At 33.9% G+C, this 15164-nt stretch overlaps 2 protein-coding genes and 1 long non-coding RNA gene across 3 annotated transcripts in view; 1 reads left to right on the forward strand and 2 right to left on the reverse strand.

Annotated features, from left to right (window-relative positions):
* Positions 1 to 1380: 1380 nt before the first annotated feature.
* Positions 1381 to 4015, forward strand: LOC111450271. Its single transcript, XM_023090305.1, has 3 exons — positions 1381 to 1942; positions 3280 to 3452; positions 3639 to 4015. Exons 1-3 carry the CDS (start codon positions 1487 to 1489, stop codon positions 3796 to 3798), a joined length of 789 nt encoding a protein of 262 aa, XP_022946073.1. The 5' UTR covers positions 1381 to 1486; the 3' UTR covers positions 3799 to 4015.
* Positions 2028 to 15164, reverse strand: part of LOC111450274 — a 20620-nt gene continuing 7483 nt past the window's right edge. Inside the window, exons 2-3 of the long non-coding RNA XR_002711780.1 lie at positions 11169 to 11175; positions 2028 to 2119 (exon numbers count right to left, since the gene is read on the reverse strand). This is a non-coding gene — a long non-coding RNA (uncharacterized LOC111450274). The remainder of the gene's footprint in view (positions 2120 to 11168; positions 11176 to 15164) is intronic.
* LOC111450273 (axial regulator YABBY 5-like) overlaps positions 12903 to 15164 on the reverse strand; it is a 4180-nt gene continuing 1918 nt past the window's right edge. Inside the window, exons 3-7 of the mRNA XM_023090307.1 lie at positions 13957 to 14098; positions 13823 to 13871; positions 13626 to 13701; positions 13422 to 13496; positions 12903 to 13212 (exon numbers count right to left, since the gene is read on the reverse strand). Coding sequence (XP_022946075.1) covers positions 13168 to 13212; positions 13422 to 13496; positions 13626 to 13701; positions 13823 to 13871; positions 13957 to 14098 — 387 coding nt within the window. The 3' untranslated portion in view covers positions 12903 to 13167. The remainder of the gene's footprint in view (positions 13213 to 13421; positions 13497 to 13625; positions 13702 to 13822; positions 13872 to 13956; positions 14099 to 15164) is intronic.

The following is a 15164-nucleotide window of genomic DNA, read 5'->3' on the forward strand; positions in this document are numbered from 1 at the left end:
TAGAGAGAAATTTTTACGTCTTTGTAGGAATGTTTCGTGAATGTTGTGTTTCCCTTTTCATCCGATGTGGGATCTCACACTTCAGTTTCTCGTTTTTGATTTTGCAACTGCAATGAATTATAAGAATCCCAATACGACAGAATACATATTTAGTTTGTGAGTTTATCGTGAAAGTCAACATGTAGTGTATAAACCTAACCGAGTCAAACATCTTTTTCATTTCGTAAAATATATACTATTTCTATAAAAATATAATTTTTAAATAATTAATTTAGTTTATAAATTTTGGTGTATTTTTTAAAAATGTAAAAAAAAAAAAAAAGGAAATATTTAACCAACCAATTTTATTCTTAAAATTTAAGTTTTTCTTTTAATTTTTTAATTAAAGTAGCTTAAAAAAAATCTAACGGAGTGGGTACCACCGTTGGCCGACGTTAGAGTGAGATTCACGCGTTCACATCCAACGTGGCAAACCGCGTTAAACCACCGCGTTTCATTTCTCTCGACGACGGCCGTCCAAAAATTTCCTCCATTTTAGAAATTAACGGTCTAGATTCGTCTAAACTGGCGGAACCATGGTAAGAACTCCGCGACCTACCGCGCTGAATTTTAACCGTCAACTGCTTCCCGCGTTTATTGGGCAAAGACCAACTGAAAATCTAGGCTTCCATAAATTTACCTTTTTTTTTTTTTTTTTTTTTTTTTTTTTTTTTTTTTTTTTTTTTTTTTTTTTTTTTTTTTTTTTTNTTTTTTTTTTTTTTTTTTTTTTTTTTTTTTTTTTTTTTTTTTTTATGATTAAATCGTTCTAAATCCCTAATTTTTCAAAAAATAAAATAAATAAATCAAACACTAGCTACAAATGGGACCGAGTGTCTCGAGCTCAAGTACGAACTCAAATCGTAGCTAAAAATTACTCGAGAATCTTTTAAAAGTTATAATATTCAATCAGATCTTTCGTAAATATTTAAAAACTATCTCTTAAGTAAAAAAGTCGTTAAAATATATTACAAAAATTGGGAACATCATGACAAATGACCTAAAATAAAAACGAGAGATGAACATTGTCACCCCATTACAGTGACATTTGGAACATTGTGGCCTGGAATAAACCCGAGACATGAATATCCTTGCAACTTCTGAAGTCATTGTTTAAACAGTGAGTTTTTTTTTTTTTTTTTTTATAATTTTAGAATATAAATAAATTCAAGTTTTCATAATTTAAACTAAATTCTAAAATGTGTGTCCCTCATGAAATAAATAATATTTTCAATTTTTTTTTTCTAAAAGAAACATAATAAAATTGAAAATTCTTAAAATAAATAAATAAATACATTTTCTCTCTCTTCAGCCTCCTATGATTTAAAAACCTTTTCACACAGTTCTCTCCCGATCAGTTGCAGAGAGAAAGAAGAGAGAAAGAGGGTTTTGTGGAATCCTAAAACCCTTCTCTTCTTCTTCGTTCCCTCACAAGCTTCGATCGTTAATCATGCTTCTCAGAAGTGCGTCGACCTCAATTCTCAATCCATGGAAACCCCATTTGAAAGAAGCTTCCATGGAGGCCGAAATCGTCCACCAAATTCCTAAATCACGGTCCCTCACACTCTGTGCTTCTTCGAAATTGTTGCCGCCGCCGCCGATGATTGGCGGTCCGGCGATCAACATGATGCGGACCCTCTCTGTGCCCGATCTGAGTAACCTCTCGGCGGTGGCGAAGAGGAGTCCGTTTTTGGATGGGGGATTGTGCTGTGGTGTTGCCGAAGTCGGGGAGAGTTCCGATTGCGGTGGCGATGGTGGTGGTTCGGATGGTGGCGATGATGGCTGCTTTGGTTCTTGGGATGCGGATCGTGAGAACGATTGGGCGGATTTGTATTATCAGAAAATGATAGAAGCGAATCCAGAGAATTCGTTGTTACTAAGCAATTATGCTCGATTCTTGATGGAGGTACATGATTTTAACATTGAAATTCCATCTTCTTTAATTTCTTGAAATTCTTTACAGTACATTTGGTTCTGTTTATTGCGTTTTGTTTGGTTCCTGAAGGAAATGATCCTTTGTTCTTCTCTGTTAAGTACGGAAATGAAAATCTCGCAAAATCTTGTTCTGATCCTTTACCATTGCCTGAACTGATGCTATTTTGAAGATCTTTAATCTGCTTTTGTTTCTTACAACTGTTGGCTTAGAATAGACCTGATGTGAAACACTGGAAGATGAACAGAGTGGATTTTAGGAATCAATTTGTGTTTAGAAAAATACCCAATAAAGCTGATAATATCTTGTTAGCATCTTTTAAAAGTTGTCCTCCCTTCGATTATGGCTCAAAGGGAAGCGTTTTTCATTGCAAAACTATGTTCTTGTTCTTGGTAAAAAAAAAAAAAAAAAACTAAGTATTAGATTTAGTCCTCGAGCTTATAGTTTACATCAAATTAAGTGTTTAAACTTCACTTTGTCCTTGGATGTCACGGTCATGCTCGTCTAGGGTGTGTTGCTCATGACTGCATGCTCATGCCACGCTGAACCCTTTATATTATTCCACTTGTATTGATTTACGAAATCATGCCTACGCCTGCTAAACCTGAATTGCCCCAAAATGTACTATAGGGGGGAGTGACTAGTTGTCAACTCCCCTCCTTAATTTTGATTGACCGTTTGGTGAAATCACACTTAGGTCTGTCGGACTTGAATCGCCTCAAAATGTACTATAGGGAGATGCGACTAGTTGTCAAATTCTCCCTATCCAGAAAAGAAAAGTTATATGTTAATGCTTCTTAACAATTCTCATTAACACTTCTTCTAAGTCCATTTGGACCAGGATTGTCCACATTTTAGCTTTCCATAATAAAACTAGCACCGGGATCCAAAAGTGGTACTGTGCTTTTCACAATTACCATACCCATGAGATCTCAACAAACGAACTAATGAACAGAATGACTTATGTGGACAATGAGTTATTTCTACTATGTTCAACTTAGTTTGTAACAATTTGGTCCTTGAACTATAGTTTACAGTTCGACCTTTGAACTTTAGTCAGTAACAATTTGATCTCCAATCAATTTATTGATCGATACTGTTCTGTATTAAAGTTGAGAAAGTAAATTGGACTAAATCTTTACCAACTAAAGTTTAGGACTGAATTGTTACTCGGAAGAATGAATAAATCAAAGAAGTGTTCTTCAACCATTGTTTTCTTTTTATACAGAAGTTGTTACATGAATGTGGAATGCCTTTGGTAAAAGCTTGTGGTTAATCCTAGCAATTTGTCGATTTTCGTTGCTAAACAGGTTCGTGGAGACCTGCTGAAAGCTGAAGAGTATTGTGGAAGATCAATCTCTGCAAATCCTAATGATGGAAATGTGATATCGATTTATGCTGATTTGATATGGAAGAATCACAAGGATGCCTCCCGTGCTGAGAGCTACCATCTTCAAGCTGCTAAAACTTCCCCTGATGATAGGTAAGAAACAACAAGATACAATCATAAATCAAAGCTATATTGAAATTTTGTGGGAACTTCTGCAAAATTTGTGGGAATCTGAAATTTTGATCTGCAATGAAGTTCTCTCTGCAAATTTGTTGCTATGTGGGACATTTTAATGGATTTGTGGGGTTAATGTTGTTTTTATTTGTTCAACTGGTGCAGTTTTGTTTTAGCCTCATATGCGCGGTTCCTGTGGGATGCTGGAGAAGAAGTCAAGGACGACGACGACGACGAAGAAGAAGATGGATTCGATAGCTTTGGCGAGCCATATTCTTCACGTCCTTTTGATTTTGGAGTTCAGCCTCTCAACTCACTCCTCTAACTGGTGCTTCATAGTCTCTCTCTCAGGTACATTCACAGTTGCAGATGTTGTTAGGTAGTATTCTTCAACCATGAAAGCATAATAAGTTTGCTTACAGAAAGCTGTGGCGAACACTAGGGATTTTCTTTTTCCCTCGCCTCTTTGATCCTCAGTTTGTGTTTTGTATAGAACAATGAAACAAATTGCTGATTGAAGGAAAATCCCAATTTGCAAAGAATCTTCATCTCTCCCCTCCCTGAATTCAAACATGAAAAATGTTCTATATGGGTCCATATGGATCATATGAAATTGAAGAACCTTGTGAAAAGGTTCATTCCTAAAAGAAATAGGTATACTTCTAAATGTTTATTGGAAAACGGTTTTGGTATCGGCCTCGGTATTGGGATGCACACTATTTGCCACTCTAAACATAAGTTAATAGATAAGACATTGATTTCAAACATAGGTCACTCTCATTAGAGTCCGAGAGTTGAACATAGGTATGTGGAAGACATCCATAAGCAATCTTTAGCATTGCCACTCTAAACATAAGTTAATAGATAAGACATTGATTTCAAACATAGGTCACTCTCATTAGAGTCGAGAGTTGAACATAGGTATGTGGAAGACATCCATAAACAATCTTTAGCATTGAGGGTCGAGAAGAAAATTATTGTTCACAAGACATCAATTTTAAACATAAGTTTGTGGATAAGACATTTTTTAACATCCTCGGAGTCTAGGATTGAGAAGTAAAGTGTTGTTAGTGTTCATAAGAGATCAATTCTAAACATAAGTTTGTGGATAAGACATTTGGAAAAACTTGAAGATTCCACCTTTGGAAAGATAAACGTTCATTCTAATTCTATTTTGACAGATTGATTCCCCTTTACGGAGAGTCTTTCTTCAATGAGAATCCATAAAGTTTTTGGGCAAGACAAGTTACCATCCTCGGAGTCCAGGGTTGAGAAGTAGAGTATTGTTGACAAGACATCCATTTTGAACATAAGTTTGTGGATTAGACATTGATTACCATCTCTAGGGTCTAAGGCCGAGAAGAAAAGTATTCATTACCATCTTCGGAGTCCAGGATCAAGAAGAAAAGTATTACAGTATTTTATGAACACGACATGAAATACTATCTTTTATTTTGATTCGAGAGAGGAGGAATGATGTAAATTAGATGAGGTAGACTCAAACATGTTGGGCTTAGCTCCAAAATAATGGGCTCAAGTTTAGACCAAACGTTGTAACATGGTCAAAGTCCACTCTTTCCTAAAAATATTTATTAAAAATGTATATTTTATAAGAGTTCTTTTAGATTAATCAATAAATATTTCTGATAAGCGCCTACAATGCTGGAATTTGCAAAGCTAGAGGTCCTTCTAGAATCCTTGCAAAACGCTCACAGAGAAAGCTAACTGAACGGATTGATTTCAACCAAGAGCGGGTTAGAAGATGAATGACTCTTAGATCGAACTTGGAATCTATGATGGTCACTCCAGAATTAGCTTGATCAAAACTAATTCAATGAATCAGTTTAAACATCAAACCTAAAGCAAGATTTGAAAAAGAATAACACCAGAAGGGTATCAAGAAAACACAAAGGTTTTTTCTGTATTCAACCAAAATCCCTCAAACATGAGTATTACATGCCTTTAAATAGGCCCAAAAGAGCCTTTAAATAGGCCCAAAAGATAACCCTACCAAAATAAAGTTCAGCCACCAACCACTAATAAATGCTATTAAATGCAAATTAAAGAATAGAAGGCAATTCATACAAACTATTAATAAATGCTATTAAATATAAATTGAAGCAAAGAAGACATTAATAAATTGTCTTCATTGGTAGTTCAACTACTAAAGGCAAGTCTTCTAATTATTTTCCAATATCAGCCACTCCATTATCTTCTTGATTTGATATGCTAATGCTATAAAGATTTTTGGGCTCAAAAGTCTTTGTTTCAACCTGTACACTAGCTAGCTTTTGAAGATGCAATGTATAGGCCTCTTGAATCTTCTTAACCTTGCTTCTTGTAATCGGTCCTTCGGGTACATGCAAAGGGTCAGCAGTTGAATTCACATCAATTTCATTTTTTAAAAAACAAGTTGTTGCAAATAAGTCCACTTGGCGAGCGGACTCTATATTGTTGGATGTACGAGAGAGAATTTAAAAATCTGTTGACGAAAAAATTATTTGAGTTGAATAGTGTAGTTGGTAGATTATATACCATTAAATGTATGAGAGCATATTTAAGAACTTTTACCGATTCTATCTCAACGTCATTTTATAGCAAAAAATAAAAAATAAAAAAAAAACTAATTGGAACCTTAACTGAATGATTAGTAAAGATGGTTTCAAAAGTAAGGGTGTATATGGGCGAAAGTAAAGATGTATATGGGTCGAGTTGGAAAAATCTTTTGGACCAACTCAAAATTTTGGGTCGGTTGGGTTGGTGATTAGAACAACTCAAATAAAGTTTACGATTTAACTTAACTCTGAATTTTTTAAAATTATTTTAAAAAAATTGTACTTATCCACGATACATATTATACTAATAGTTACAATCTCATAAAATTTAAATATCAAACATTTAAAAGTCATAATACATCATTAATATTTAACTTTTGAATTGGTGGCTTAACTCGACCAAAAAAATTACAATCCACCAAGCGAACCAGATTTTCGATTTTCCAAAAATTCAACCCGTTCCAAACTGAAAAAGTAAAAAATCTAACCCTGGGTTGGATAGTTCAAATTAATCAGATTATCAGATCATATGAATACCAATTTTGAAGTACGATACAACATGCATTATGACGATCTCGACCCAAATCGCAAATCGCAAATAGAGGCCAACTAGATACGATAGGGACTAGAGGGAGAAAAATAAAAGAATATATGAAAATCATTGACCAAATATTTTTTTAAAAAAAAATTGGAAGAGATGAAGAAGAACATGATGCTATAGGGAAGAGATATTTTGCATAAAGAACTTATCCCTTTGTGCTTCAATCCCTTATTTTCTTTGCATTATTGTCTATCATTCTTCTTCAAACCCACATTCTTCACCTCTTGTGGACCAAAACTAGCCATCGCTTCCATTACATATGCTTTTACGACACATATTTGTTATGTTTTTTGAACTGTAAATTTACGATCGAACTTAAACCTAATTCAACTAATTAAGATATATATTTTCGACTAGCAGATCAAAGTTGAAATCTCTCACTCCTATGTCTTGTTGATAACTGAAAATTACCCTACAAGATTCGAGTCGAGGCGCTAGCCCTAGAAGATGGGGTATCAAGCGTTGTTTTAGTTCAACAACGATAGTGTTATGTGATATGAGGCTACACTTTTGATCGTAATGTTGAAAACTCATGGTCTAGTTAAACAAAAATTTAACTATAGACTTGTTAGTGTTCGTTTTTAGATTAATGTTGTTATTTAACACCGTAGTTTATACTTTTCTTTTCGATCATCATACTGTAAATTTGATTTCTACACGATGATTTTTAAACTATAGTTTCCAAAAATGATCATCTTAGGTCTAAATTATGTTGTAATGTATACTAAATTTGTAGGAGTGCAACAATAGTTTAGAATGATGAATATCTATAATGACCTGCACGAATGATGTAATGATTGTCACGCTATCTTCGACATGGACCCAGTAAAATTGAATACACTTGTGTAGGTCAGGCTCAAGAATTGAGGTGTCAACGGGGTTTAGAATCGTCACTATAACGACCTATGCCTAAGATTCGAAATCTGGATTCGACACATGTTGGCACCGACATTCCCCGACATTCCCCGACATCCTCACAATATGGTCATGTTACCTACTCTTTACTTCTTAAGAGTGAAGACTATCCCCACAGGCCAACACGAGTCCTTTCAGCATGTTTTTTTCTCACTCACATGAATCTCAAGAAAATTCCTAAGGGGTCACTCGACACAAAATTGCTCAAAGTTAAACATGTTTAACCATGAAGTTCCTATGATTGAGCCACCGAAAAGGACGGTGCGCTCTGTTGGTATAGGTAGAATTTCAAGATATTGTCCATCTGCTAGGGGAAGGTTTCCACACCCTTATAACGGGTGTTCTGTTCTCCTCACCAACTAATGTGGGACATCACAATCCACCCCCCTTCGGGGCCCAGCATTCTCGCTGACACTCTTTCTTTCCTCCAATCGATGTGGGATCGTCACCAAATCCACCCCCCCTTCGGGGCCCAGCATCCTTACTGGCACACAGCCTCGTGTCTACCCCCCTTCGAGGAACAGCAAGAAGGCTGACACATCGTCCGGTGTCTACCTCTGATACCATTTGTAACAGCCTAGATCCATCGCTAGCAGATATTGTCCTCTTTGGATTTTCTCTTTCGAGCTTCCCTCAAGGCTTTAAGATGCATCTACTAGAGTAAGGTTTCCACACGCTGGTGTTTTGTTCTCCTCCCCAACCAATGTGGGACATCACATATTCTAAGGATCCCTCCTATTCAGACGTGGTCTCGATTCATTTATGTACCTCTCGGCATATTTATTCACCAAATTTTTAATTATTATTTGTCTATATTATTGCAAGAGGAATAAATAATATATTTAGTTTATATTTTTTAGCAATAAATTTGGTAATAAATATGAAAAAAAAAGTCACATCGAGATGACATCATTAAAGTTGACTTTATGAAATTTAAAAAACAATATTTAATTCAACAGAAAATGACGTCTAAAGTCTAAACAATATATATCTAAATATAATTTTATTTACAAAATTTTAGATATTTTGGACATTGGAATTTATTCCCAAAAATACACAATTATTTCTTCCTAATGGGGAAGAACAATATAACCTAATTTCCACTTTTAACCCCCTAAATGTTTATTATTATTATTTTATCTCTCATATAATAAAAATTAAATTAATAAAAATATTCTCGAACTTTGCAGGTTAAAAAAAACCCTTAAACTTTCTATAAAAAAAATTCCAAAAAATACATTTGTGTTTAGTTTCGGATAAAATATTAAAAAAATACCTCAATTTTTTCAAAAATTCCATTAATATCCTTAATTTATGTTTTAAAAACTTCAAAAACACTTTTAAACTTTTTTAAAAAAAATTTAAAAAATATCTTCACCATTAATGTCACGTTTAAAAAATATTAAAAAAAATACTCACCATCTTTTCGCATTAACATTAAAACGTTTGTAGATAATATATAAAGTGTTGATAGACGTTCTTTGTTCACCTATTAACAGTAAAAAAAATTAAAACTTTTTTTCTACCAAAGTCTTTAAATATTAATGAAAATTTTAAAATTTTAAGTATATTTTTTAAACAATGAAAAATTTAAAGGTAATTTAAAACAAAACATTAACCATTTTCATTTAAAACTAATCCTAATAATATTTTTTTTAGATTTTTTTAAATTTTACCGTTTTTTTTTTTTTACATTTAATTTAAAAGAAAAGTATTAAGAGAGAGAAGTATGTGGGGGAAGAGAGAGAGAGAGGAGAAATGAATGCCAAACAGACTTGAATTTGACGTTTCAGATTCTAAGTGTCAGAATATGTTTTCTGACATATAAGTCTGCACAATTTACCAATATATATATATATATACCTTTTTATATTATCCTTTTTACACTTTACCGAAAAAAAAAAATTACAGCAACGGTTGCACGATACATCTTTTCCTACTCGCCTTTAACCCAACTATCAATCTAACTATTCTCGGTTGTTGCTTTAAGGGGTCTCCCTACTTTCTGTGGGTATATATATATATATATATATATATATAAAAGTAAGATAAAAATTTGTTGCATATGTATTTGAGAACTGTATGTCGATATTAAAGTTACAAGAAAGTGTGTCAATTTAGAACAATACACGAGCGAGAATAAATAACAAAAGTTAAAAACTTTGTGATATAATATATTAAATACAAATACAATTTTATTGCACGTCTTAAAGAATAGGAATGAAATATATCTATGCTGAGAATTTGTGATATTTTTGTAACAGCTCAAGTCCACCTCTACCGGATATTGTTTGTTTTGCCTCGTTACGTATCATTGTTAGCCTCACGATTTTAAAATACGTCAATTTGGGAGAGGTTTTCACACCCTTGTAAAGAATGCTTTATTTCCCTCTCCATCTGACAATCCACCCACCTTGGGGGCCAGCGCCTTCGCTAGCATACCACCTAGTGTCTGACTTCGATACCATTTGTAACAACTCAAGTCTACTGCTAGCAGATATTGTTCGCTTTGACCTGTTACAAAATGATTCGACAACCTGATTAACTCAGACTATTCAATTCAAATCGTAAAAGTTATGTTAAGTTAGACAATATCTACTAGTGGTGGACTTGAGCTGTTACAATTGGTATCAAAGCCAAATACCGGGCGATGGGCCAGCAAGGACACTCCCCCAAAGGAGTTGGATTGTGAGATCTCACGTCAATTCGAAAGGGAAACGAAACATTCCTTACAAGGGTGTGGAAACATCTACCTAATACACCATTTTAAAATTATGAGACTAACAGTAATACGTAACGTGCTAAAGCGGATAATATCTAGACAATATCGACTAGTAGAACCAACCTAAAATTTCAAATTGGTTCAAAAGATTGACAGATTTTTTTCGATTCATGATTCTTCGCCTTTAATAATGGTGTTTCGAGTGAAAGTGATTCTTTGAGAAGTGAAAATGGAATTCCAGGTGCCCTAAAATGAAGATTGTGGTCCAATTGTGAAGAACTCCTTTTGCTTTCACATAGCTCATAGTTTATTATGAGTTTGGTTGGACACAAAAACACAATCTTTTTTCAAGGATTTTGGCTTTTGAAACCAAAAAAAGATAACACTTTTTTTCTCCCCTTTTCCCAATCAACGTGGATCTAGGATTTCTTCTTATTCAAATTCCCATTCGTTCGTCTTCTCGATCACTCGACTCATTGAATGATAAGAATTGTTCTTTTCGATAAGAACATGTCACGTTACGAAATGAACTTTCATGTTTGTATGAATTTTGTTTCGTTTTTCTTGTACCTGATCCGAATTTGATCTTTATTGCTAACAAAACAATGAAAATCATGGGTAGAAATGGTATTTACAAACTCGTTTTTTGTGAAACGAGAGGGTACTGAATAGAATCGAGAACGATTTTGATGATCGAGAGCACGAAGATGTTCCATTCTTTAGGTCATGGCGTAATGAATTAATGGATGCTTATAGATCAAAAAACAATTCAAAATGGCTTTCCATCCATTTGTTCCTCTTTGGGGATTCCTTCAATTATTCATTGTTTGGATTCTAAGAAAAAGAAAATGGATTGTGAAGCAAATTTAATGAAGGATATGATGCTGCTCATAAAGTCCCACTTGTTTGCTCATTGAAGATTAAATGTATACAACATTCGATTCTCGAAAAAAATCGGAAAGTATACAATGCTCGAGAATCAGTTCAACTCGAACAACCCGACCCAAATCATAGATTTGTTTCCTCGGTTTAGGTTAGATTGAATATTTTGAAAAATTAAAAATTTGAATTGGTTTGGGCGTTGCAACCAAACCCAACCCTACTTTTAGTGATGCATGCTGACTTATGAATGTTTAAAGCGTTGGGATGAATTGGGTTGTGAGCTCTACTCGAGTTGCTCGAATTACCAATCTAACCAATCCAAAATTTCAGGTTGGTCCAAAAGATTTTTTCAACCTAATCCTTGTATACAGTCCTATTAACGATCGAGATGAAATGTTACCTTCATCTAATTCTAAATTAATTAAATATATTGTTCTTGATAGAATTTCGAGACATTTCATATACGAGTATCCTCAAGCACACCTTATTGCTATTGATTCGATCATTCCTATCCGGGAAGTTAGTAGAAATTAACATTCTTTAGACTAGAAATCTAGAAACTTAGGGTTTGGGTAAATTGTTTCTTAGAAATAGAACTTATCGATAAAAACGAGTTTTTCAAAAATTTACTTGAACTTTAAAAAAGAGATGAAAATAGTTTTTACGAGCTTAATTTACGGAACCGAATCGTATCGTATCGATTTCGATATGAGTATCATATAATGATTCAAAGTCTATATATTTGTGCCTATTTGCTTCCCTTATTGCATGAAAAGCATACAAAGGCAAAAGGAAAACCTGATATGGGAGCAGTGATATTCATGTTTTTTGGCTATGCATCAAAGCTTACCCTTTTCCCCCTTTCTAATTATTAACCTTTATCAATAAGCCCACTTGTCCTTTGCACACAAAAATCAAGTTGCACCAAAATTAGGGTTACGTTTTTTTTATACGGTAACTGCGTAGAGTTTTTCGTAAAATAGTCTCGTAACTTCAAGAACAGGGTTGCCTCCTCACATACAGGATACCGATATGCACGAACTACACTTTCAGTTTTTACATCTGAGCATATTTGGTCTCGGGTAGGTTCGAATCCTACATCGCTTGCTTAACTTAAAAAAAAAAATTAAATACCAAGTGAAGAAATAATGTAACATCCTAAGCCCACCACCAACAAATATTGTTCGCATTAGCCCGTTACGTATCGCAATCAGCCTCACGATTTTTAAAACACGTCTATTAGGGAGAGGTTTCCACACCCTTATAATGAATATTTCGTTCCCCTCTCCAACCGATGTGGGATCTCACAATCTATACCCCTGGGGCCCAACGTCCTTGCTAGTACCCCGCTCGGTGGTTGGCTCTGATACTATTTGTAACAACCCAAACTCATCGCTAGCAGATATTGTCCGTTTTTATTCGTTACGTATCGTTGTCGGCCTCGCGATTTTAAAATGCGTCTATTAGAGAGAGGTTTTCACACCCTTGTAAAAAAATGTTTCGTTCCTCTCTCCAACTGATGTGGGATCTCACAATCCACCCTCTTAGGAGCCTAGCGTCTTCACTGGCACACCGCCCGTCGACCGACTCTGATACCATTTCTAACCGTCCAAACCCACCACTAATAGATACTGTCTGATTTTACTTGTTACGTATCGCCGTCATCCTCACGATTTTAAAATGCATCTACTAGTAAAAGGTTTCCACGGATGCTTGTTTTCCTCTCCAGCTAATATGAGATCTCACAAATAATATATTCGAAACGTGATATTCTATTAATTAACTTACTTCCCAAGAAACTGGGATACATACATATTAAAATCAGACAACATGAAGGAAAGGCAAATTTCAGTTCATAATTCAGACAAACATTTCCCCTAATAACCAATAAAGTAATTGCAAATAAACATAGAAATCAAAGCAAACATATGCATGACTGTTAATTTCATCACTTGAAATTACCCAATTTGTTCTTGTTTTTGGCTTAGATCATGTTCTTCAAACCCATCATTTCCTCAATCAATAGTGCAGCCCTGGCACTGACATCAGATGCTTCTCAGATCCCTATCAAACATTAATAATAATAATTAATAATAAAAAAAAAAACCCGTCAAAATCCTCGTTCATTTCGCGCTCGTCTCATCTAATAACAACAAATAAAACAAGAAATCGTTCGTTTTCTACGATTAAAGAACTAGAAAACTCAAAACGAAATCGTAAAATGTCAGACAATCGATCGAGCGTTTAACTATTTCGTTACGATATCTACTCACATCGTTCTTCGTCTTAGCTTGGAGATTGTTGGTTTCCAGCATGAGGCCAAAATGAATATGTGGGAAATGTGCCCACTGCCATTTCAGAATTAAGCAAGTGAATACCCAAAAGATTGTCATATTTTCTTATGAACAAACAAACAAAAAAAGCCCTAATTTTTATGAACTATGAACATAAGTTATCCAAAAAAAAAAAGTACTTACATTTTTAGCAGCAGTACTGAATGCTTCCCTGTGGGTAATATCTGGATTATTTGCTTTGATCCTCTGGATTTCCTCTCTGAATTTGATGTAATTTTGTCAGATTTTAAAAGAAAAAGATGAACTGAAATGACCCATGAAAAAATAATTTATAAAAAAATCACCAAAATAATAAAGTTTTATTTTTTTATTTTTCATACTTTATGAACTGATTATATGCAGAAGGTACTCTCTGCTTCTTCTCGGGAGCTGAAAAAAGAAAATAACAACTCAGAAACATAAATATAGAAAATTTAATGATTAAATTAAAGAAAAATTTGATCTTTTTTTTTACCTCGATTGATGATCCTTTGATCTTCATTTGTAGGGTTTCTAATTGGAGCTCTCATCTTCATTTTGTTGTTGCATTTTGATGATGAACCCAATTCAGCTCTGTAATGATCAGCTGCAAGCCCACTGTGGGTGTGGTTTGATGCCTAAATTTATGTGTTTTTTTGTTTAAGACAGGGAAAAAAGGCTGCTTAGAGAGATATGAAGCTAAATTGTTGATACCCATTTCATAAAATTTGGTTTGGCTTGATGGGTTTTGTTTATTTTTTTCAGGGAGAAAAAAGAAATGGAAGTTAATTACGTTCTAATTAAGTGATGTTAAGATCTTGTTTGATAACCATTTCGGCTTTCTGTTTTGAGAAATTAAGTTTATAACCATGCATATTTGCACTAAAAAATTGATTTTTGTGTTTTTATCAATATTTTTGAAAAACAAGTCGGTTTTGAAAACTAAGAAAAGTAGTTTGAATTTGACTAAGAACTATATGGAAAAACTTACATCTTCGTATGATAATGGTTCAATTTTTAGTTTTTGAAAATTAAGTTTACAAACCCGGCTTCCCAAGCTAAAAAAATTTAATGTAACTATGAATTCAAGCATTTTTTTTTAATAAAGATGAAAATCATAATCAAAAGATTAAGAGGAAACCATCAGAAACCTGAAAACGAAATCGATAACAACGAGGCTAAAAATTGTGGCGAAATGTTTTCATAAAATTTGTTTTGGCTCATGGGTTTTGTTTTATAAGGAAGAACAAATAAGCTAATTTAGAGAGAGATGAAGATGAAGCTAGTTATGTTCCATAAAGAGGGAGAGACAAAGATTGATTAAGGTGGTCTTTTGAGACATTAATGTTATGTTTTGAAAGAAAAAAACACAATATTTTTAAGGATTTGAAGAGAGAGAGAGAGAGAATTTGAAAATGAGTGGAAAATAATTAGAAAATTGGTGAAAAGAAATTAAAAACCATCTGTTCATGGATCTGTTGTTTCAATAGTAGAAGACAAAAGCTTTGGAAAAGACGTAAGAGAATGAACCAAAAACAAAAAAACCCTAAAACGAACAATAAATAAATCAATCAAATCAACCAAAAATAAATTTTCTAGAACAAAAAAAGTGCCTCAAAGTTTGAAAATTTTCTTTTTTTGATCGAAAATTCCTAGCTTCTCTGATTCCAAATAGGTTATGGCGGCGGCCGTCGCCGCCCCGCC

This window comes from Cucurbita moschata, unplaced genomic scaffold, assembly GCF_002738365.1.
Source record: "Cucurbita moschata cultivar Rifu unplaced genomic scaffold, Cmos_1.0 Cmo_Scf00012, whole genome shotgun sequence".
Lineage (NCBI taxonomy): Eukaryota > Viridiplantae > Streptophyta > Magnoliopsida > Cucurbitales > Cucurbitaceae > Cucurbita > Cucurbita moschata.

Bases quoted from the DNA above. Each gene is read 5' to 3' on its own strand.
- LOC111450271 (XM_023090305.1), top strand. From the start codon at position 1,487: ATGCTTCTCAGAAGTGCGTCGACCTCAATTCTCAATCCATGGAAACCC. The intron at 1,943-3,279 runs GTACATGATTTT...GTTGCTAAACAG, and splicing joins ATGCTCGATTCTTGATGGAG to GTTCGTGGAGACCTGCTGAA. The intron at 3,453-3,638 runs GTAAGAAACAAC...CAACTGGTGCAG, and splicing joins AAAACTTCCCCTGATGATAG to TTTTGTTTTAGCCTCATATG.